Here is a 21741-nt window from a genome sequence, read left to right on the forward strand (position 1 = left end):
AATTTAATTTATCTTCTTGTTTTGGATAGCAGAGCCTAGTAGGTTTTACTTTCACAAAGTCTTGAAAAATGAAATGCTTTCTTTGAAGTGCAAAGAATTCTTGCCAAAAGAATGAAGCATGTTGGGTTTGTTTTATATGCTCCATAGCATTAAGGTCATAATGCCAATATGTTAAAAAAGAATGTCTGTTCCAGTTTGAATTCAGCACTCAAGCATGAGAATACTGTCTGAAGCCTTTAGTGTCAGTGGCTGACATTCATAGTAGCCTTTTGAAATGACAACTGAGGCAGAAATATTTTGCTTCTGAGCTTTCCTGCAGCTCATCTTCAGGAGGAAACTTCTGCTGTTTGCAGACTATCTGAAAGTGTTTGTTAGAGCCCCAGCCCAGTGACTGGGAAACAGATTGTGGAACAATAAGAATTCTGCAAGATTTATGTTGTGTTGAGAGTTCCACAGCTGATAAAATCAACTCTTTGCAGAGAAAGAGGTGGAGAAGGTAGCCTGGCCAATGAGACTTTACATAAGTGGCAACATGGAGAACTGAGGCTTTTGATGTCAGTAGTTGGAAGTAGTGGGTAGTCGAATTGCTCCTTGTGTGCACAGGTAGGCAGCAAATCTGTTGTGCACAGTCTCATTTGCACAGGAGCTGAAAAAGTGGTGTATGTGTGATTTCTTTGTGTACAGCTGGGCTAAAGAGGCCCTAGCATGACTGAACTGGAGATCAGTTGTTTTGCTGTCTTAGCAATGGAAACCAAGATAGGGTTGGGAGATAGAGTTGCCACCTGTGAATAGAGAAGAGTATTTGACTGTCTTTCTGTCTGCTTTCTAGGTGAACAAGAATGATATTAGGAAAAAGGTGCGTCGTCTAATGGGAAAATCACATATTGGATTGGTGCACAGCCAGCAAATAAACGATATTCTAGACAAACTTGCCAATCTAGTAAGTAAAACAGTGATGATGTATCTGTGGGATCTACAGTGGAGGAAGTAAACTGCCTGAAAATTCTTCTGTATATTCCCTGCAACACTAATCTAGAAATATTAAAAATAATTGAATTAAATTATTAAATGCTACTTTCCCATATCTACAAAGACTGTGATTGTATGACCCTGTTTATAATGTTATGATGTTATGCAGTTATCAATTAGAGCTGCGATACAAATATGTATAAACATGACACTTATGCACCACTGTTATGCAATCCTAATGTTTTCTTAATATGACTTTCGTGGGCGTGAACCTTTATGATTACTATGAAGTAAGAATTCTAAGAAGCGTTTAGTTTTCTGTCAGTTTCCAGGTCATCATAAAACTTGTTGCAATCAGTTTCTATATGAAATGGTTTCCACTGTGAGCTGTCACGCAGAATAAACCTTACATCCTCTATTGATTATTAATAATATAGGGTAAAACTTCAGTTAATAAATCTAGCTAGCTTTTAATACAACCATCCCTGGTGTGGACAAAAGTTAGGCCCTTTGAAAGATAATTTTTCCAGGCGTTTTTACATTTGGAACTTAATTTTAAGCACAGAGAAGCTACAAAATTATCTTGCAGTTAATTTGGAAAAATCAGTCTGCTTTACTCCAGTGTTACTGGAACTCAGATGCCTCACTGTCCCATACTGGGTTTGGTACAAGTGTGAATGCTGTTGTATGTTGTGATAAGTGTCTTAGTTACACTTGTTTAAACTAAACTTACTGGAGTAACCTGCTTAAGGCTTTGTCCAAAATTGCCTCCAATCAGCTGTGTTAAAAATAGTTTTTTCTTTAAATTATTGAGAATGCTTCTAGTGTCACTTAATGGATTTTTTTTTCAATAGATCAGGAGAAACTGGTTTCAAAGTTCATTAATAATTGCATGTGGGGTTTTTTCTAGAATGGACGGGAGCTCCCTGTGAGACCCAGTGGCAGCCGCCATATCAAGAAGCAGACTTTTGTAGTACATGCTGGGACAGACACAACAGGAGACATATTCTTCATGGAGGTAGAGATAAGAATAATATAAATGCAACTAGTAGAAAAAGAAATAAAAGAGATAACATTAGAAATCTTACATAATATTTTGTGCTCCCAGGTATGTGATGATTGTATTGTGCTGAGAAGCAACATTGGAACTGTGTATGAACGTTGGTGGTATGAGAAGCTCATCAACATGACTTACTGTCCCAAAACAAAAGTGCTGTGCCTCTGGCGCAGGAATGGTCAGGAGACACAACTAAACAAGTTCTACACAAAGAAGGTACACATCTTGTTTAATACACACAATACTGCAGGGATAACTACGCAGAAAAAAATTCTTTGTGTGTTGTATTCCATGTTTAATCAAAAAATAGGACTCTCTTTACAGCACTGGTTACTGAACTGCAAGGGTTGTTTAACAGTACTGACATCTGAAGCTGGCTTTATGCCTTTTCATTTGCCTGAAGACAATACCAGAAAGTAATTTAAGAAATGACACGTAGGTTTTTTTCTTTTTTTTCTTAGAAGAAGGAAAGCATCAGTATTACTAAATTTTGTGTGAGCTTGCAGGCTTGTGAAGATAGTAAAAATATTACATTAGATTCATAGAGAAAAGCCTAAATAAAACTATGTCTTAGTAGTTGAGTTGATTATGTAATTTTTGATCATAGGATTATAGAATGGCTTGAGTTGTAAGGGACCTTTAAGATCACCTAGTTCCATGCCCTGCTGTCATGGGCAGGTACACCTTCTGCTAGACCAGGTTGCTCAAAGACCCATCCTACATGGTCTTGAGCGCTTCCAGAGATGGGGCATCCACAGTTTCTCTGGGCAGTCTGTTCCAGTGCCTCTATGATCATCTTCATAGGAGAGGTGCTCCAGCCCTCTGATCATTTTAGTCATCCTTCTCTGAACTTGCTCCAATGTGTCCATGTCCTTCTTATGTTGGGGCCCCAGAGCTGGATGCAGCACTCCAGGCATGGTCTCAGGAAAGCAGAGCAGAGGGGAGAATCACCTCCCTCAACCTGCTGGCCACACTGTTTTTGATGCAGCCCAGGATGCTGTTGGCTTTCTGGGCTGTGAGCACACACTGCTGCCTGGTGTTGAGCTTCTCATCAATGAGCACCCCCAAATTCTCCCCGGGGCTGCTCTAAATCAGTTCTCTGCCTAGCCTGTATTTGTGCTTGGGATTGCCCCAACCCAGGTGTAGTGCTTTGCACTTTGCTTTGCTGCACTTCATAAGGTTTGCACAGGTCCATCTCTAAAGCCTGTCAAAGTTCTTCTGGATGGCATCCCTTCCTTACAGTATGTCAACCGCCCCACACAGCTTGAAGTTGTTGGCAAAATTCCTGAAGGTGCCTTCAGTCCTGCTGTCCAAAAATGTTAAACAGTACCAGTCCCAACACTGATACCCAAGGAATGCCACTTGTCACTTCTTTCTGTCAAGCTGTTGACTGTAAGTCTTGGAGTTTGTCCATCCATCAAATCTGTGCCTTTCTAATATAGACTACCTCAACCTTCCCCATCTCCAGGGTAACCAGCACTCCTATTTCCTTCCAAAGAGGGCCCAAATTTTCCCTAGTCTTCCTTTAATCACTGATGTACCTATAGAAGCTTTTCCTGTCGCTGTTTACATCCCTGGTCACGTTTAATTATGTCAGGACTTTCGCTTTCCTAACCTGATCCCTGGCTGCTCAGATACTCTCTCTTGACTCTTCCCAGGCTACCTGTCCTTGCATGCACCCTCTGTAGGCTTCCTTTTTTTGTTTGAAGTTGTCCGGAAGCACCTTGTTCCTCCATACAGGCTTGTTAGCTTTTTTGCCTGCCTTTCTCTTTGGTGGAATGCATCACTCCTGAGCATGGAGGAGGAAATCTTTGAATATTAACTGGCTTTCTTGGGTCCCGCTTCCTTCCAGCACTTTATCCTATGGTACTCTACTAAGCAGATTTGTGAAGTGTCCAGAGTCTGAACTTGCTGCATGTCCTCCTCACTGCCTCGGGGATCTCAAAGCCCACCACTTCATGGTCACTGCAGCCCTGGCTGCCCTTTAGCCTTGCGTTCCCAGCAGACCCTTTTTGTTGGTGAGAACAAAGTCCAGCGTAACACCTCTGCTCACTGGCCCCCCTATCACTTGGAGCCGGCAGTTATCCCCAGCATATTAGAGGAACCTCCTGGATTGCTTATTCCCTGGTGTGTTGTCCCTCCAAGAGTTATTGGTGTGGTTAAAGTCCCCCCAGAGGACCAGAGCTTGTGAATGTGAGGCCACTCCTGTCTGTCTACAAAGGCCTTTCTCTGCTTGGTCTTCTTGCTCTGGCGGCCTGTAATAGACCCTCTCTATGATGTAACCAGTCCCTGCCCTCCCTTTATTCTTGGCTCATGGTCAGCTGCTTATCCATCCCCAGGCAGAGCTTCATGCACTCCAACAGGTCATTGTGAAAGAGGGCAATGGCAAACAAAATAGAAAACCCAAACTGGCAAGATAGATGAAAACTTTTCTCCATGAGCCTGCGTTTGATTTGTATTTCATATATTCTTGACTAATATGAAAGCACTTTCTTATGATCAATTGCAAATGTAAAGAAATAGCTTAAACCTATTAGGAAAACTCCAGTTACTCTTAGAACTCTGGTATCTCCTATACAATGACCAGCAAACAAAAGGTGAAGGTTTGTAAATGCAAGTAATGTATTGAAGAGTTATTGTCTTAGAGAGACATAATGAGATTCCATTTCTCCTTAAAAAAATTAATTTTACATAGACCAGATCATTATAGTGCAAGTGTGAATACAGATGGTAGGAGGACAGAAGCAGTGTGTTATAGAAGTTACTTGGAAAATCAGTTGCGTGTATCCTGGGCTATGGGTAGAAACTTTTCTTAAATTTTACTCTGAGATTATGGCTTAATCTCAGAGTTCAAGGAAGATGGAAGTTGATATGAATAACAAAAAGATAGATTATATGTGCATGACCTGTAACATTGATTGCTGGAAGCTGGAAAGAAGGGGAGGAATTGGGATGTTGTTTTGATGCTTTTTTTTACAGTAGTAACTGCATAAACATTGTATTACTTTTCTTACACCTGTTAGTGTCGGGAACTGTACTACTGTGTAAAAGACAGTATGGAGCGAGCAGCAGCAAGACAGCAAAGCATTAAACCAGGTACAACATTTTGCTTGTTGGGAACATTTGTTGTTTAATTTGCAATCAAAAAATGTTTTTATTAATAACTTCTTTGAACATAATCTCGTTTTACTTGGAAATCTTAGGGTACCTTTGTACATCCTTGTGTGCATAGCAGACTGTTATCATTAGCTTGCCTTCTTCACCTTGCTCCCAATACAGACAAACAAAACATGTATATAAAGAGGAGGTACATGTAAGGAGGACTAGCTGCCAGTAAAATGATAACAAGAAAAGACTGGGAAACATCAGCTTTACTTCCTCTCCATGTCTGGCTAACTACTGCTTATATTCCTGATTGAGACTTAGTATTATGTTGTCCACTTTGTGTTGAGAATGGAGGCTAATAAAGATGCTTGTTTGTGTTACTGAATTTATACTGGTAATTTTTTTTTGTAAACACCTCTTTGCTTGTTGAGTCCAAAAACTGTCAAAGTGGATTGCAATTTTGGAAGACTGAGTTCTTGGGAAGACAATCTCCATGTTTTTAGTTCTCAGAGAGGAGCAGGTACTCTATGTACCTGAGTAAAAAACATGAAGGTGCCTTTTTTATGCCTTCCTAAGATGATTGTTTCTCCTTTGCTGGAGTCTCTTTGCAGATTCAGGGTAACACCACTGTGGTTTTGTGTTTTGAAGTTTGATTTTTGTTGCAACTGTTTCTTTTTTTTCGAGTGGAAGTTAGGGAGCCATGCTTTGAGGTACAACCTATTTTAGGTGTGTCTTAATGCTGTGTGTCCTAATAATCTACGTTTTATACTCATACTGGCATTAGCATTACTGAGAAAATGACTTGTGTTTGTATCTAGCATCGTAACTACAAACCTGGACTAGCTATTGGAGCTTGGAAGAGCTACTGTTTTCTTTCTCCTACCAGTTTAATCTTCCCTATCACTTTAGTCCATTTTAATTTGAGGATGGGGACTGAACTTTCACTGAAAAGTAGAGAAGGCAAAAGTGACTTTGAAAGCTATTTTAAGAATTGGGCAGTAATGTAGTATTAAAAGTGTGTTTGAAAAATGTTTGAAATGTGTTGAAAGTCATTCCCCAGAGCTCAGTGGTTCTGGGAAAATGATAATTTTTCAAAAATCATTTTAAGAAAGCATTTTTTACCTGAACTGAATAAGGAAGAAGAAACTAAATGAAAATGCTTAGATTGCCACCTATTAATATCCTCTATTAAATTGTTACTGTTTTAATCATGTCAATTTTTTAATTGCCAAAAGCTTAGAACAACCCCATACAATGCAGCTCACAAATGCAAGCCTCATTTGTGCTTGCTCATGTGTTTGCACTTAAGACTATGCTGGCTGTGGTATTATGTGATTGCAGTGTCTTACCCTACAGAAATGAAATGTGGCATTTAAAGCAAACAAACAAACCCCCAATATGAATTAAATACAGATTGAGCTGATATCGATGTCCCTTCATGTCACCAGAATGAAATTTATTACAATGCTTAAAAGTCTGATGGTTCTCAGAAAACTATCATTAGTGGGTGGGCTCACTGAAATGCTGCCTCCTCTTCTCAGTGGTATCCTTTTGCTATACATTTCAGTAGGAATTACGTTTTTACTATTTTATATTTCCCTTTCACATGTCATGACTTGGCTGACTGTTTTCTTCACTTTTTCTCCCTCATTCTGTATTTGTTGTGGGTTTTTTTTTGTTTAAATTAACATCACAGGGCCTGAGCTGGGTGGTGAGTTTCCGGTGCAGGATATGAAAACCGGTGAAGGAGGTCTTCTTCAGGTCACACTGGAAGGAATTAACCTGAAATTTATGCACAGTCAGGTATGAGGGAAATCTGTGAGAAGACTGAGCATGAAGCTTTTTGTCGCTTGCCTGTATAGGTGTTTCCTTTTCCCAGAGTATCAACAAGGACAAGGGAATAGCTTGATGGGGATAAAAAAGCACACATATATTTACACGCAAACACACAAGCATATATAAATATATGTATGTAAAAACACACTGAAGTTAAATATCCTCAGGAAAACTATGATCAGTTAAAGAAAGATGTTGCTACGTCTTTCAGCTTCTGGTTTCTGGTGGTCTGAATTATCTAAGCACAAAACAAATGTCAGCCTGTATTAAGGGATAGAAAAATTGATCAATAGCAATCTAAGCTGCCATAATGCATCTCTCCGTGAACATATCTTGTTTGCATATGCAGTCAACCTTAAAGAAACAGTATTTGAATACTGCAGGTACAGAGGGCAATCTTCTGCAACATATTTAATCAATCTTACTTTAAAATTTTAGAAATAATCTGTAGAATTTAGTCTGAAAATAAAATGGGAAACTGGTTCTTTATGTAATTCACACAAATAAGGAAAAAATCCTGATTCCTTTTTCCTTCGAAAAAGCAGATATTGTGGGCATAGAGGAAACACAACTAGAATTGTCATTTCTTCCTTTCTCTGGATGTTGTTTCTGTTGCTTCCTTTGATCCTTGTTTTTTATTTTGCTTTATGTTTTCTTTTGTTTTGCATATGATATTAAATGCATGCTACGCTAGGCAGTAGAATCAATTTTTAGGGGAGAGAGGGGGTGTGTCCGTGTGTGTGAGAGAGAGAATGAAAAGCTTCTGTCAGTTCTCTGTGGAGTGTTTTTCCTTTCCTCCTGATTAGGCTTTTCTCCCCACACAAGCTTTGTTTTTCTTTGAGGATACATCAGTGTAGATCCCACTGGAAGTGCACATGCATCTCAAACATACATACTCGGAATCTTTAATACTTCTCCCAAGGTCACAGCAGTACCATGTGCCTCTTGGAGTGCGTATGTGGCAGTATAAGGAGTGGAGAGTTGTGAACCTCCCTCTGTTTTCCTGCTGTCTCTTACCAGGGTTGATCCTGGACTATGGCTGACCTCTTGCAATATTTCAAACCTACTCTGTGATGAAACAGTCTGCCTAAGTTATAGATTTTAACTTTTCTTTGGATATGTTGAAATACGAAGAAGAACTGCAAGAGGAAGTCATCGGCAGTACAGAATGAATTTTCATAGTTATTGGAAATGGCAGGTCTAAAACTTTTGAAAATTAAACCCTGGTCTCAAAGCAACAGTTTGATAGCCCTAAAGATGGATGTAATAGAAATTACTTTGTCCTAAGGTAAGAACACACCATAGGAGTGTTCTTTTTGCCTGTCCCTTTTCTACTTCTGCCAGAAGTAAAAAAAGTTGTTGAGCTCAAACTGCTTATCTCCTCATCTATGGAGATGACTCAATTTCATAAATGAAAAGCGAGGCACATGCATGGTTGCACTGAGAAAAGATCTGTAAGATAGCCACATCATCAGCAGCATGATTTCTTAAGTGTAGCAGGCATCTTCACAAGTCAAAGACACTCAGTATTAAGTACACAGTGAGCACACATTTATCTGTTCAAAAGAAAAACTCCAAATCCTGGGACATTCCCTTGTCCTTAAAGTCCTTTTTTTTCCTGAAAGACTGGAGTGACATTGTGAAATAAACCTTAGGGAAACCTAGTACTCATTGTTATTATGTGGCTGTCAGGGGCATTACCACTTGAATTTTGTACAACAGATACTGAGAGCTGTGCTACTATCAGCACTCATGGAATACCAGCTTTATCCTTCCTTACAGAGAATGGTGTTCTAATTTGCTGTCTGTGATAAAAATTCCTACCTCTTTTTTTAAAGACAATCTGTGCAGGTCAGACCCAGGCAATGTGCCAGCTGTCTCCTTCACCCAAAGGATTATTCCTTCTCTTCATCACTTTTCCAGTGAGGCTGTAGCCAGATGAGTTAATGTTACTTTAGATGCGTATTGAAACAATTTCAGTTCTGGAAAATACACTGCATTTACTTAATATGTTTAATTACATTACAAGCTAACCTGGGGCATTCAGTACTGTTTAGTGGTCCTAATATATGTCTTTGTTTTCCTTGTCAAAGCAAAATGTCTAGACAGATATCACAAGACTGTAATTGAAGGGTTTCTGTAGAATGGACAACTGTAGCAGTTACATAAAGTACTCCTACTAATTGCACTGTGCAAAAAAAAAAAAAAAAAAAAAGAAAGAAAATCCTCTGCAGTATCACAGTCTGTGGAGCAAAAACACGTTGGCATTCTTACTCTGACACTCATCAACTTACTTGCTTTCTTAGTAAAAGGTGTGCTATTCAAGATGAGTTGTTCTTTCCAATTCTCATATATATTTTATGAATTGTTCCCTAAGGCAGTTGAGTTAAAAATATATGTATAAGCATAATTAAAACCAGGATCCTATGGCCATTTCTCTGTGTTGAAAATGATTTTTCTATTTCTATTGGGTTTGGATGGGGATACTGACCAGAAAAAGCCTACAGGACCTCATCAGGCACAGCTTTCTCTTCATCTTCCTCTCCATCTTCCTCTCCATACTCCATATAGAGGCCCTGTTCTTGGCTATCTTTTCAAGTGTTCTTTTCAGTATTGTAGCTTACTAGAATAAGGGGTTTCTACTGCTCTGCTTAATTGGACAACATAGAAATAATTCATTTAGAGCAGAGGAAGAAGGGTTTCCACTTTAAAAAAAAAGTATAAATGGATTCTACCTGAGAAGACTGAACATACTGCTTCAGTGCCACAATGGAGTTCGCTGTTATGAAGCTGTTTTTGAAGGCTCTTGATTTGCAGTGTGTATACTTCTTATCATCTTGTGAATTCCTTAGGAAATGCCCTAGATGCAGGGGAGGCAACCTATTACTGACATGTGCTAGTTGTCTTTAGTGTTCACAAATTGTCTCACCATGCCACAGCCATATATAAGTTTAAGAAGAAAAATTGTTTATCTGTGCCTAGCGGGTCAGAGGAAGTTCTTTAGAATAGGGAGGAATCAAGTGCACCCATGGCACTGGCAGATTATTCTGAGTTTACATCTACAAATTGTAATACTGGGACCTGGTACTCTGTCCCTGTTATGAATTCATCTGTGTCGAAAATAGATGGAAGCTTAGTAAGATGCATCAGGCACATGCCCATCTACAGTAGGATCCACCCTGAATGCTCTGTCTTGAAGAACCACAGTTTCCCTAGGGTAAGTAACTGTTATTTCCTTTGTGCGTGTTTTCTGGTTGAGTGAAGGGAGAACATCTCTGTCCCTTAAATAATATAGCAAGAAATTGCCCATCAACTCATATCTTCTGAAACTGGACTGTAATTGTGACAAACTTGATAAATTCTCATCTTGCTCATAACCCTTGTGGAAATGCAGCACTCCTTAACATTAACTCAGAATGTGACCATCTGGGGCAGTAAAGTCTTTTCGGCAGTTTTTTTACTGTTACCAAATGAAACAGCCGATGGTTCACCTAAGTCTGCTGAGTTTCTGAATTTCTGAACTTTAGACTATTAGCAAAAACTTTTCACAGAGAAGGTTACAGAAAAGGGAAGCTAAGTGCAATAAAGAAAGTTTCTGGTATTGACCTGTTCATTTTGTAAGTATACCTCAAAAATTACAATGTTTTTGACCATCTGAACTTATATAGAGCATGGATGAAAACAGGCAAACGAAAAAGATGGGATTAAGTCTCCTTTCCCTTGAGTGCTTGAATGTAAGCAGAAAGCAAGCTTAAGACTTTTGATTAAGGAAGTGGAAGTTTGGGTTTTTTTATATTGAACAAAAACTATCCTGGGTCTGTTGGTTAGTTCTCTGCCAATAAAAATAATAAAACCTCTTTGACTTGAAAGTCAAGGTGTTGTCTCTCAGATATATGGTGCATTTACTGATCTCTCATGGTACAGATAAGTCTGTTTCTTAAAAAAACCCACCACAACAGTTTCTAGTGTTGACTCCCTTTCTTGGGTAGCATATTATGTATGATTACACTGGTGTTTCTAATATTGGATTCAAGAGGGTTGCAGAGTTTTCCTTTCTCTTCTTTCCAAGACAATGAAGTTTCTCCAGTACCATTTTTAATAAAAGGTCCTGAGATCGTGTTGTCCTAAGTGTATAAGCACTGAAAGTGTCAAGCCAGACTTCTGTAACACAGGATCTCTCTAAGGTGTTTGACATAGACTATCTGAATGTTAGGGCAGTGTTAATCTTAGTGTTTCTCTTGTCTTGAAAAGCAAGTCTACTAGAAACTGAAATATGGATTTGATTCCTTATAGCACTTGCTACAGCTTCTTATGTCTGTGTACTGACTTTGACCCTTTTGGAGATGTGCACATGGGAAGAGACTGTTTTGTTTGTTGACATAGATTGGATATTAAACAAACTCATTATGCAAAGAGAACTTGTCTATTCATGTAATCTTGGCATCCAGGTTCTGGACTGAAAAGCCTAATCATGTAGTTCAACTGCTTTTGCCTTTTTGCGGTTCAAGTAACTGCTCAGCTGTCAGCAGCCATATGTGAAGTGAGCAAACCATAGACAAGAGTCCAAACTCTCCCATCCTGCTTAAAGCAGAAAGCTGGTACTGACTGTTAAAGGAGATGATTCCAAGAGTAACTATGAAGATTATGTATCATTAACTCTAGTAGAATCTTAAATGGCAGAACCGTCAGGGAGAAGAAAGATTAGTGGTTCCTCATTGGATTAAACTTGATTACTGGTTAGGTTAGGAGGACCAGTGTCAGGATGGGAAGTATAGTGCCCTTTACCTGCCCTCTGTGCTGGAGGAGGATGCATGGAGGGGCAGAAACCAACCAGAATGGATCAGAGGCTACAAATAGCACCAAATTTGGGAGCCAGCTTTTTTCTCGTCCATCTCTTTTGCTGTATTTCAGGTGTGTTGGTATTCTTTTCGCAATAACTCATTTGAGTGCCTGAAGGGGTAGCAATGTTGGGTATGTCAGAGTTACTAACTCCTTCGTTTCTCTTCCATGCTTTCTCCTCCTGCAAGGAGCGGAAGGTACTTCATCTTCTGCTGTCTTCGCTTCTTAGCATTTTTAAGTTTTTTGTTAATTTCTAGCATTGTGGCAAGTTTGTCTTCTGAATATTTATTTCACCCTTTATTTATATATTAAATTGTAATTGAACTGTTAGTGTATGCTGTAAAACTTCAGGTTGTATCTGTTGTGATGATATTTTTGTTTAATTTTGGTTTTTAGTTTAAAAAAACTAAAACAAACTCAACTAATTTTATGTTACTTTCCTCCTGTTTTTGTAGGTTTTCATAGAGCTGAATCACATTAAAAAGTGCAATACTGTGCGAGGAGTCTTTGTCCTGGAGGAATTTGGTAATTACATTATTTTGATATTAGGTCTGTACTCACATGGCAGTAACTCAGATTTCCAGTTTTCAGATTCAAGAGTTGCACTGCAATTTCAAAGATGGGAGAAAATATAGATTGCATATGAGAAGTTACCTGAGAGATGGGTGACTTAACATAAAAAGTTACACATAAATTTAAGATTTGTGACCTAGGTGTTTTTTTATTATTAGACAGAGAAAATGCCCTGAGTCTTCTGAAGCAAACAAAACAACAGTTAGGCTTGGATGTGTGTAGGAATTTTCTTTGGTATGTTCATCTGAGAAACCACATTTTAAAGCACGATTTAAAGCTGGTCTTTCTCAACACCCTATGCTTTCATTGCAAGGAATTGCTGTTAATCGCAAACTTTCCTTTTGCTCTATGTGGAATTTAGTTTTGTTGTATGGAGCAGAAGATATTTTGTCACTTTATTTATCCTGTGATTTTTGTTTTGGAGCCTGACTGGTAAAGAGTGGAAACGTAAAGGTTAAATAGAACAGAGAATTTATGCTATTTCGGTCAGTTGTTGCTATTCCATATAATCTGCCCAGTCATGCTGTCCTTAACTAGGGTCTGAAAAAATAAGTGACTTCAGATGCTGCTCTCTGGAAGAGTGATGCATATACTTTTCTTGAGATAGTCCCCAAACATGTATTAGTGTATTCTTCCACCCATCTGTGAGACATTTGTCTAGATCTTAGGATTACGTATGAAACACTTAAAAAGAAGCTAAAACTTACAACTTTCTTTATGTAGTAGATTAGAATCTATATTTTGGCCATTAATCAAAATCTAAATCAGCAACTCCCATTACCAAGACTCTCATTGTACGGTGGGTATAATGTTCTTGGCTGGGAGATTCTTCCTTAAATTTTAAAAGACAGTAAGAGATTTCTGAAATTAATGTCTTTATCCATAATAACGTGTTACCTCCTTTTGGTGATAGAAAGTTCTAAGGCATCAAAGTGATAAAACCCTTCTAACCATTGTAGTTTGCTTGTTGTTTACCATAAATCTCTGAGAAGTTTGGGTTTGCATTTGTGAATAATTTTGTCCCATTTTCTGAAAATGTTGTTCATGGTTCAAATTATCAGTTCAGGATATTAAAACCACAAAAAAATCTAAGAATTTGTATGTTCAGAAGTTGTCCTCAATTTATGGTTGCATGTTCCTGTGATACCATGTTTTCACTGTGACAGGCATGAATCATTTCACTAATAGAAATTGCTTAAGTCAGTACAAGATTACTAGTAAGTTTTACAAAGATGACAATCCAAAAGTCATAAAATTAGCTTAAAGAATGGCTTCAGTTTCTGAAATCTTTACCTTAAAAGAAATTATTTGGATTAGAAATTAATTTTGGATCACTTTTGAAAGGTTTTAATGCAAGGTATTTCTTTTAGTAGTTTGTTTATATTGCACAAGTAGAAAGTGTTTGACTTGGTTGTTTCTAGTCAACTTGTATTGATGACCCTGTATCACAGCAGTTAGCCCCTAAATAATGTCTGTAATAAATATAAGAAAAAGTACTTATTTTTTTACAGAAAATTTTCTAATCAAGAGCCTATTGCAAAAGCTAAAATTGTGGTACAGAACTAATAAAAGTTTTCAGAGGTAATTAAAATAAACTGGGAGTTGGATTCTACAAGCACCAACTGAGAAATTAAACATCTTAAATTAAAAATACTCTCCTCCCAAAATAGAGTTCAAAGACAAGAACCAATTTAAACATATCAAATGAGATCTATAATTTGCCAATCTAGCTAATAAAAAAACAGAGAGAAAAGAGGGAAAGAAAGAAAAGAAGGAAAGAAAGAAGGAAAGAAAGAAGGAAAGAAAGAAAGAAAGAAAGAAAGAAAGAAAGAAAGAAAGAAAGAAAGAAAGAAAGAAAGAAAGAAAGAAAGAAAGAAAGAAAGAAAGAAAGAAAAGAAAGAAAGAAAGAAAGGAAGGAGAGAGAGAAAGAAAAAAGAAAGAAAAAGAAAGGAAGGAGAGAGAGAAAGAGAGAAAGAAAGGAGAGAAAAGGAAGAAAGAGAGAAAAAGAAAAGAAGGAAGGAAAAAACCGGATGGATGGATGGATGGATGGATGGATGGATGGATGGATGGACTTGTGGTTTCAGAGCAGGATGCAAGCAGAAGTTCAGGAATTATGTCCCATAAATGGAAGTGGAAATTTAAGTGAGGAAATGTAGGGCTTTTCCCTCTGAAATTTGAGTTACTGCTGTGTACTTGTGCTTTACTTTCTTGTGGCCCCTTCACCGTTGCTGCTATGAAAACCTTCATTCTCCAGCAGGTAAAGTGATGTCCCCTAAAACCATTTTGTGGTAGCACCACATTTTAATTCACAGGACCAAACACTGCAGGATGGTGCTTAATAATTTACTCCCTTCATCCACTCAGTTCAACAGCATCCGGAATAACTTTTAATGTTAAAAGAAAAGTGCTTCTGCTTATCTCTCAATTTGAGGCTTGAGCCTTTGGAGGCTTTGGTCTTTTTTGTTTGTTTGGGGGTTTTGTTTTCTTGAGCTTTTTTTTTCCTTTTTTTTTTCCTTTGTATTCTGCACTGGTAGTGTAAATGCAAACCCACTCCTTTTACTCTTCATAACTCAGTCATCTCAGGAGAATTTTCTACATTGAAAGGACAGTGAAGGAGTACTTTACTTACAGAAGAGGCAACTTCTGACTGTGGAGTGGGGAGACAGTACCTTGCCTAGGTGTTCTCCTATTCCCTCTCTTCCTATTCTCAATTATTATACAGGACTTTACAGCTTCCCTTCTCTCCTTCCCTTGTGGCACAAGGTCCTTACAGCTTTCCCTTCCTGCTTTTTGAAGAGTATATGAACAGTTGTATGTTATCCAGTGGGCAGTGAGACTTACACAGCTGTAAGTCCTACCCTATTTGGCTGTGCACCAGCCTCACTCCCACCTTTTCCCCTGGTGACATGGAGTTAATTTGGAACATCTGGTGCCAACGGGTAAGGTAGCTTGGATGTGCACCTCCCTACCTCCCCAGCTCTAGTCTCTGGTATCACTGGGCAGTGCAGCCTGGGTGTGCACTTCCCGTGTTTCTGAGTCCTTAATGGAACTTCCAATTCCCAAGAACAGTGATGGTTGAAAAATAAACCAAAACTATTGCATTAGTCTTTGCCATTATACTCTGTACTTTTGACTGGATTTTTTTCAAGAATGACAGTACCATGGGATATGAGAATTAGTAGGCACTGGTTTATATTTAGAGAACTTTCTCAAACCCAGTCTGCACTGCCTACTTTTGGCCCTTTAGAGTGTGATCCGTCTCCCTCTCCAGCGTTCAGCTGTGTCATATCATAGTTGAAAAGATGACATCTGCATGGAAAGGTTTTGTTGTGGACTTTTCCTAGTTCTTCATACTAAACTCATCTGCCTCTGTTTCTTTTTTTTGTCACTAGTACTATGTGTAATAAAACATTTATCCTTCCTCTATGAACCTGGTATGATTTGGTTTTGGATAATTTCTGTACTGCTTCTTCTAAATTCTTTTGTTGTGACACAGAAATTCCATGGCAAATTTCAGCTGTTCTGGAAGGGAAGTATTCGGAGTTGGTCTTGATATTCCAATGATCTTAACGTTTTAAATTTGCAGTTGTATGTTCTTAGTGTGGTCTTTGTTCTCTCCTGGTGATTTCCCATGGTTCTGTTCACAACATTTGCAGACCAAGTGTGAGTCAAAGGCACAGTTCAGATGCAGTGCACACAAATCGGATGGTAATGGCATGCTTTTTCAGGCATTCCACAGTGAGAACAAAGGACAAATTTCCTTTACCTTTATTTATGCCTGTTTCCTTTCTGTTGAAGCCAGTGCAACGGAGCAAGATAAAAATTTTCTGCGTAATAGATTTTTTTCATCAGTGCCCTAATCCTCTTTTTGTGTAGAGACTTCTATAAACCAACAAGATTGGTATATTATGACTATGTCACTGAACTTAGTGTTTTATTTGAAGACAACTTGTTCAAAAATTAGGAACATTTTCAGTGAATATATCAAGTAAATACCATCACACACATCCTATACAGAAGAACAAATACCTTGAGAAACTTAAATTACAGTTGGAAAACAGTGTTCCCGTTTAGAAAATGTTCTCCCTCAGCAACTTTTTTTCCCCTTGGATTTCACTAACTTACTTTATTGTGTCAAACACTTCTTTTGAGATCTGTTATTAAGTAGAGAAGGATTCAAACCTCTCAAGTGGTAAATCTTGAGAATGACATATTGACAAATTCCCATAAATTCTTGGATTATGTTTTATTGTAGTAAATAAAGGCATATTTTGTTATGAGGCATATTTTTGCACTATTTTTACTGTTTAGCAGGAATAAGTAATAAGAGAGAAGCCAGAGTCTCTAAGAACCATCAAATATCTACTGTGCCAATCAGAGGCAGTGAAATTTTTTGCCAACCTGAGTAATCTAATATCATTATTGGTATCTTCCAAGGACATATATAATGTAAATGAAGAGGAGGACAGGTATCTAGATGTGAGGGATAGTGAGGTGCCCTGTATCTGCACCTGCTGTCTGTCTGCATCCCTTCCCCTTCCTATGGGAACGTTGTGCTATTTCTTTCCCATTTGCCTCTCGTTTTTTGAACTTTTTGTTTTGTCTCTTGCCCGTCCGGTTTTAGTTCCTGAAACTAAAGAAGTGGTGAGCCACAAGTACAAGACGCCAATGGTGAGTCAACTGTGATGCCTTCTGGCTGTTCTCTAAAGGGTGCATCCTTACATTTCCGTGTGGTGAAAGGAATTACATTGGGATTGCAGGATTTACAGTGAAAGCCCAGCTGCTTTTTCTGGTAGTTTGCCTTAGGGAAAACCAACAAAACTCAGTGATTTTTGTATCTGAAATTAGAGGAACTCGCAGGTAGTACAGAAAGCATTATCTCTTTTTAGAGCTCGATAAAGATGGAAGGGAGCCAGTTCAGCACAGTAAGAACTTTTGGAACTGTTAATTTCTAAACAGTGCAGAACACAATCCTTAATCCATAGAAACAATGGAAAGGGAAACTAGTTCCTAGGCATAAAATTACTATTAAGAGTTTATGAAAAATTCCCATTTCCTTATGAAAGTGAGCAGTGAGATGCAAGAGAACAGTACAAGTATTGATTCCTGCTGTATAGATGAGTTATGCTGTGTTTTATTGTTCTGTTTTTATAACATTTTGTGAACACCAGCAGTTTATGATATTAAGCACTTCTACACATGATCAGGCTTATATGCACTTACAAGAAGAAGGCAATGATTATAATCAGAACTGAAATTTCTTCAGTTATTTTGTGTGTGAAGTGCAGTGTGCACAATTGTTGATTTCATGGAAACTCGGAGTCCTTCAAGAGGAGAGAGAGAAAAATGAACTGAAGAAGCTCTAAATGTTTTAGAACAAAATGCTTAGCATATATGTAGTTTAAGAAGCAGATAGCTGTGTCTGTTAAGAAAAGCCAGTTCAATGAAATAAAATTGCATTTTACACAAATGTTTTAGCTTGTACTATAATACGACACTTGTTTTTATTGTTATTACCTTTAAAAATATTTTAAATGTCAATTTATAGGACAATTTCTAACATCACCACAATAGCCAGTATTAGAGCTAGGATATAAATTAAGTCTAAGTCTTATCTTCACTGAATTGTGCTGCCAGTCACATGGTAAAAGAGCATTTTCACTTAAATATTAGCACACATAACAAGTTAAAAGCAATCATTGTAAAACTTGGTAATGCTGTGTGAAACTCTCTTCATTAACATAGTGACAGCATTGTCTGGTATTCTTCATATGAAACATGCAATATTGAGTTGTAGAGTTTTTCTAATTAAAAAAATAAAAAAAAAAGACAAACCCAAAACTCATATTGTCCACTAGAGTTGATTAAAATTTACAAGGATTACCAATCCTAGCATAAGAAGGTTGTTGTGAACAAAGAAGAATCCCACCATCTCCTTAGTCAAGGTTCGTTCAGTATTGGGTGTTCAGTTTTAGTTTTTTCAGTTAGCTCTTTCAACCCCTCCCAGAAAATTTGTTGTAACTTCATACAGCAGAGCAAAGCCAGTTGTCCAACTTTCCAGCTTGGCATACTTTTCTTAAAAATTATTAAATCATACTATTGAGCAACTAATGTTTTTATCCTAAAGGAGTTTTTTAGTTTGTTATACATGTTTCCTTCTCTGTCCATCTTGGTTAGAAGGTGGTATGGGACACATTTTCCTCATTTTGTCTCTAGCCAGAGTAATTGTCCCATGAAGGAAGACATGTACCAAAATACAAAATGTGCAATGGATTTTGTAAAACACTTAATCATCTGAATTTCTTTATCTTGTTTTCCAAATCTTCATAGGCTCATGAGATCTGCTACTCTGTGCTGTGTCTCTTCTCTTACGTGGCTGCAATTCGTGGAAAAGAGGCAGAAAACAAAAGCAAACCACCTCGACCAGTTTCCAGTTGATCATGATATTTGGAAATACCTACCCTTTGATACACTGACACACAGTACTCCCAGTTTTACTGCAGTTACTGGAGCTCACTTTCTGTCTTTAATGACAACTTGAATATTTATGTATGACCCTGCAAGTTTTTTCCCATAGAAAAACCCAAGACTTCACTGTTCAGTCTCCTTCTGAATTCATCCGTAATGGAGTTTTTAGATGAGCTTTTAATCAGACAGTTTTGAGCATCTGTATCCAGTTGTGAGTGACTTACTCTGGACATTTCTTTGGAATTCCTTTTTTCTTAAGATGACTAACAGCTTGAGTTTTTTCATTCTGCTGGTACTTGTTACAATTTAATCACTTCACAACTGCAGGCTTCTGCTTTCAGATTCTCTGGTATGTGCACAGTGGAAGCAGTCTGGTCCTGTATGTTGTTTAAATGTAGTGTTTTTATTGTTTTCCTTCTGTGTTGTTCCTTTTTAACTCCCAACATGGAGTTCTTGTCACATAGTTGTTCAGACCCTTTGGTAGAGAAGAACAATTTAGCTGTCATAGTCTTAAAATACCATGTGGCAGTTGAAGTTTGGCATTAAATTGGTTCATCTATGGAGATGGCTGCTTCTCAAGAGGGAAAAGCAGTGGAGAAACTTGGAAGGTTGTATATTGTGAAAAACCTCAACACTTCATGGGTTGTGAGGATTTTCAAATGGGAATTTAGGTAACTTTTGTAGTTATCCCAGCAGTAAAGAGATGCACAAAGCACTGCCTAAAGCAATTATTCACAGGACTTAGAAAATGAGTAAGGGAGTGTAAAACTTGGAAACATTATTGGCAGAAGCACACTTAGAGAAATCTGCAGAACAGATACAGAAGCCCAGAGGATTATGCTGTGTTCAAATTGTTTAAACTATTGGTTGGTTGTTTTTTTTTCCAATCTGTACCTCTGTATTAAGGGATCTTGAAAATACTGCATTTGTGTGTAATGAAATTCACATAGTTTAAACTATCCATCACATTCCTTATTTTAAATAGGCTGAATATGAATGTTTTTTTGCATCCTGTTTTGTTCTTGAACTGTACTGCTCTTGTCTGGAAAGCTCTTAGGATACTGAAAGATGAGACTGTCTAGAGAAAACAATGTTACATGTAAAATAACAGGAGAAATTGCTCTGGTGCAAACTGATGTGTTGTATGTTTTGACCTAGAACTCTGACTAAATGCACCCAGAAATAACCTTGTTTTTGGCTTGGTCAGGGTAGCTAACATTTTAATGGAATATACTAGTATGGGTGAGGAAATGATGTAAATATTATAGTATCACATCTATTTATAGAAACTGTACAGCTCTCTGAATGTGAAAATAAAATGTCATTCAACCAGCAACTAGTTTTCATCCTTCTGTGCTTTTCTATCAATGTAACTTATTCTGAAATGAATGTTAATTATATACAAAATATATCACACACATACATGAAATAATGAAAAAGAGGAGACTTTAAATGGACAGTCTAAATTTCATTGCACAAAAGCAGTTTGAAGTAATTTTGGCAGTTTTTTTCTTCTGTCAGAACACCTGTGTGATTTGTCTTTTAAAAAGTGTCTGAAAAATGTGAATAGGGAAAACAGACATGTCTGAAATACAGAAATTTTTATTGCATGCTTGCAAATTGAAGTGGCATGTAAAGGATTTTTCATCCTTTCCTGGTATAAAGGCAAAATTGAAATTAGCAAATAATGAAATTAGCCTGTTCTGAAGTTATTTTCTGTTTTGTCTTCTGAGACTATATATTTTCTTATAGCAATACCTGAAGTTTTAGTAATTGAGTTGTAGTACTCTTGATGGTAGTGCCAGTGCAGTTAAGAGAGAAAGCACTTTGGTCTGCAGTGGGTGTTCCATTTACTGTATACTGGGTCCCACTTAGGTAGTCAATTTAAGTTTTAAATGGTAATCATGTTACCAGCCTGTGAACATAATGAAACTATTAACTTAAAATTGTAAAGGGAAGGTTATTGAATACAGCTTCTTTTTTTTCCCTTGTAGAAGTTATATTTTTGCTGTGACTTAAACTCATAAATTACATATGCTGTAGACTGTAGGAAAAGTTCAGTGCAGAATAAGACTTTTAAAGGACCTGATAAGAAAAATGTCCCTCTTTCCCTTTTGACAGAATTTTTTAAAAGAACAGATGTGGCTAAATATATCTCTTGCTGCTCCATGGCAGGGAGGAATCAGGAACAACGTCAGCAAGTGAGCTGACACAGGGCCTTTGCTCTTTAATTGAGAGCAACTGTCGTGGGTTCAAAATTGAAGACATTTTTTAAATATATAAAATCTTTCTTGCACTTGGTGATGGGGATTTAGCAGGTGTTCTGTTCAGCATGTAGCCAAAGGCGTGCTGGGCAGTGTTTCCACTGCTAAATTCCCAGGGCTACTCTGTGGATGCCAAACAAAAATTGGAATTAAAATTGGTACAAAAGCATAGTCTTTTGTAATTCAGTCTTGAATCCCTTCCCTTCATCACCTCTAAACACTAGGAGGTCCATAAACTCTATTCTGGAGGGAAAAAGTAATTCCACTTACTTGCATGTGCTTTTAGTCATGTCCCACTCATTTTGATAGGTAGGTAAAAATTCCTTAGCAGCAGTAGTGGCTTCAAAGGCTGGGAATAATTGGTGGTAATAAATAGTTCCAGAAGTTTCTTAGCAAAAAATGGATAATTCCTGCGTTTTACCACTAGGAGGAGCCTGTGTCTTAGTTTTTAAGAATTTCAAAATTGAAACGTTTTTACTTTGACACTTGTGTTATTTCCAGGGCACTTAGACAAATGTGACAAAGAATTATAAACTTACCTTAAAAATTCCTTATGCTGAACAGGTTTCGTTTTCTGCTACAATTTCTTGTTTGTGAAAGTTTGTTTTCAAAATGACCATTAAATGTTCT

At 37.6% G+C, this 21741-nt stretch overlaps 1 protein-coding gene across 24 annotated transcripts in view; it reads left to right on the forward strand.

Moving 5' to 3' along the window:
* MADD (MAP kinase activating death domain) overlaps positions 1-21741 on the forward strand; it is a 76650-nt gene extending 54909 nt beyond the window's left edge. For 23 of the 24 annotated variants that reach the window (XM_071558523.1, XM_071558534.1, XM_071558545.1 and 20 more), the window contains 8 exons: positions 830-940; positions 1880-1987; positions 2078-2242; positions 5050-5122; positions 6828-6934; positions 12262-12331; positions 17004-17050; positions 18710-21741. In XM_071558523.1, the coding sequence (XP_071414624.1) occupies positions 830-940; positions 1880-1987; positions 2078-2242; positions 5050-5122; positions 6828-6934; positions 12262-12331; positions 17004-17050; positions 18710-18817 (789 nt within the window). In that variant the 3' untranslated portion in view covers positions 18818-21741. The remainder of the gene's footprint in view (positions 1-829; positions 941-1879; positions 1988-2077; positions 2243-5049; positions 5123-6827; positions 6935-12261; positions 12332-17003; positions 17051-18709) is intronic. The other variant, XM_071558540.1, reaches the window with a different exon arrangement.

This window comes from Pithys albifrons, chromosome 6 (assembly GCF_047495875.1).
Source record: "Pithys albifrons albifrons isolate INPA30051 chromosome 6, PitAlb_v1, whole genome shotgun sequence".
In the NCBI taxonomy this organism is placed as follows: domain Eukaryota; kingdom Metazoa; phylum Chordata; class Aves; order Passeriformes; family Thamnophilidae; genus Pithys; species Pithys albifrons.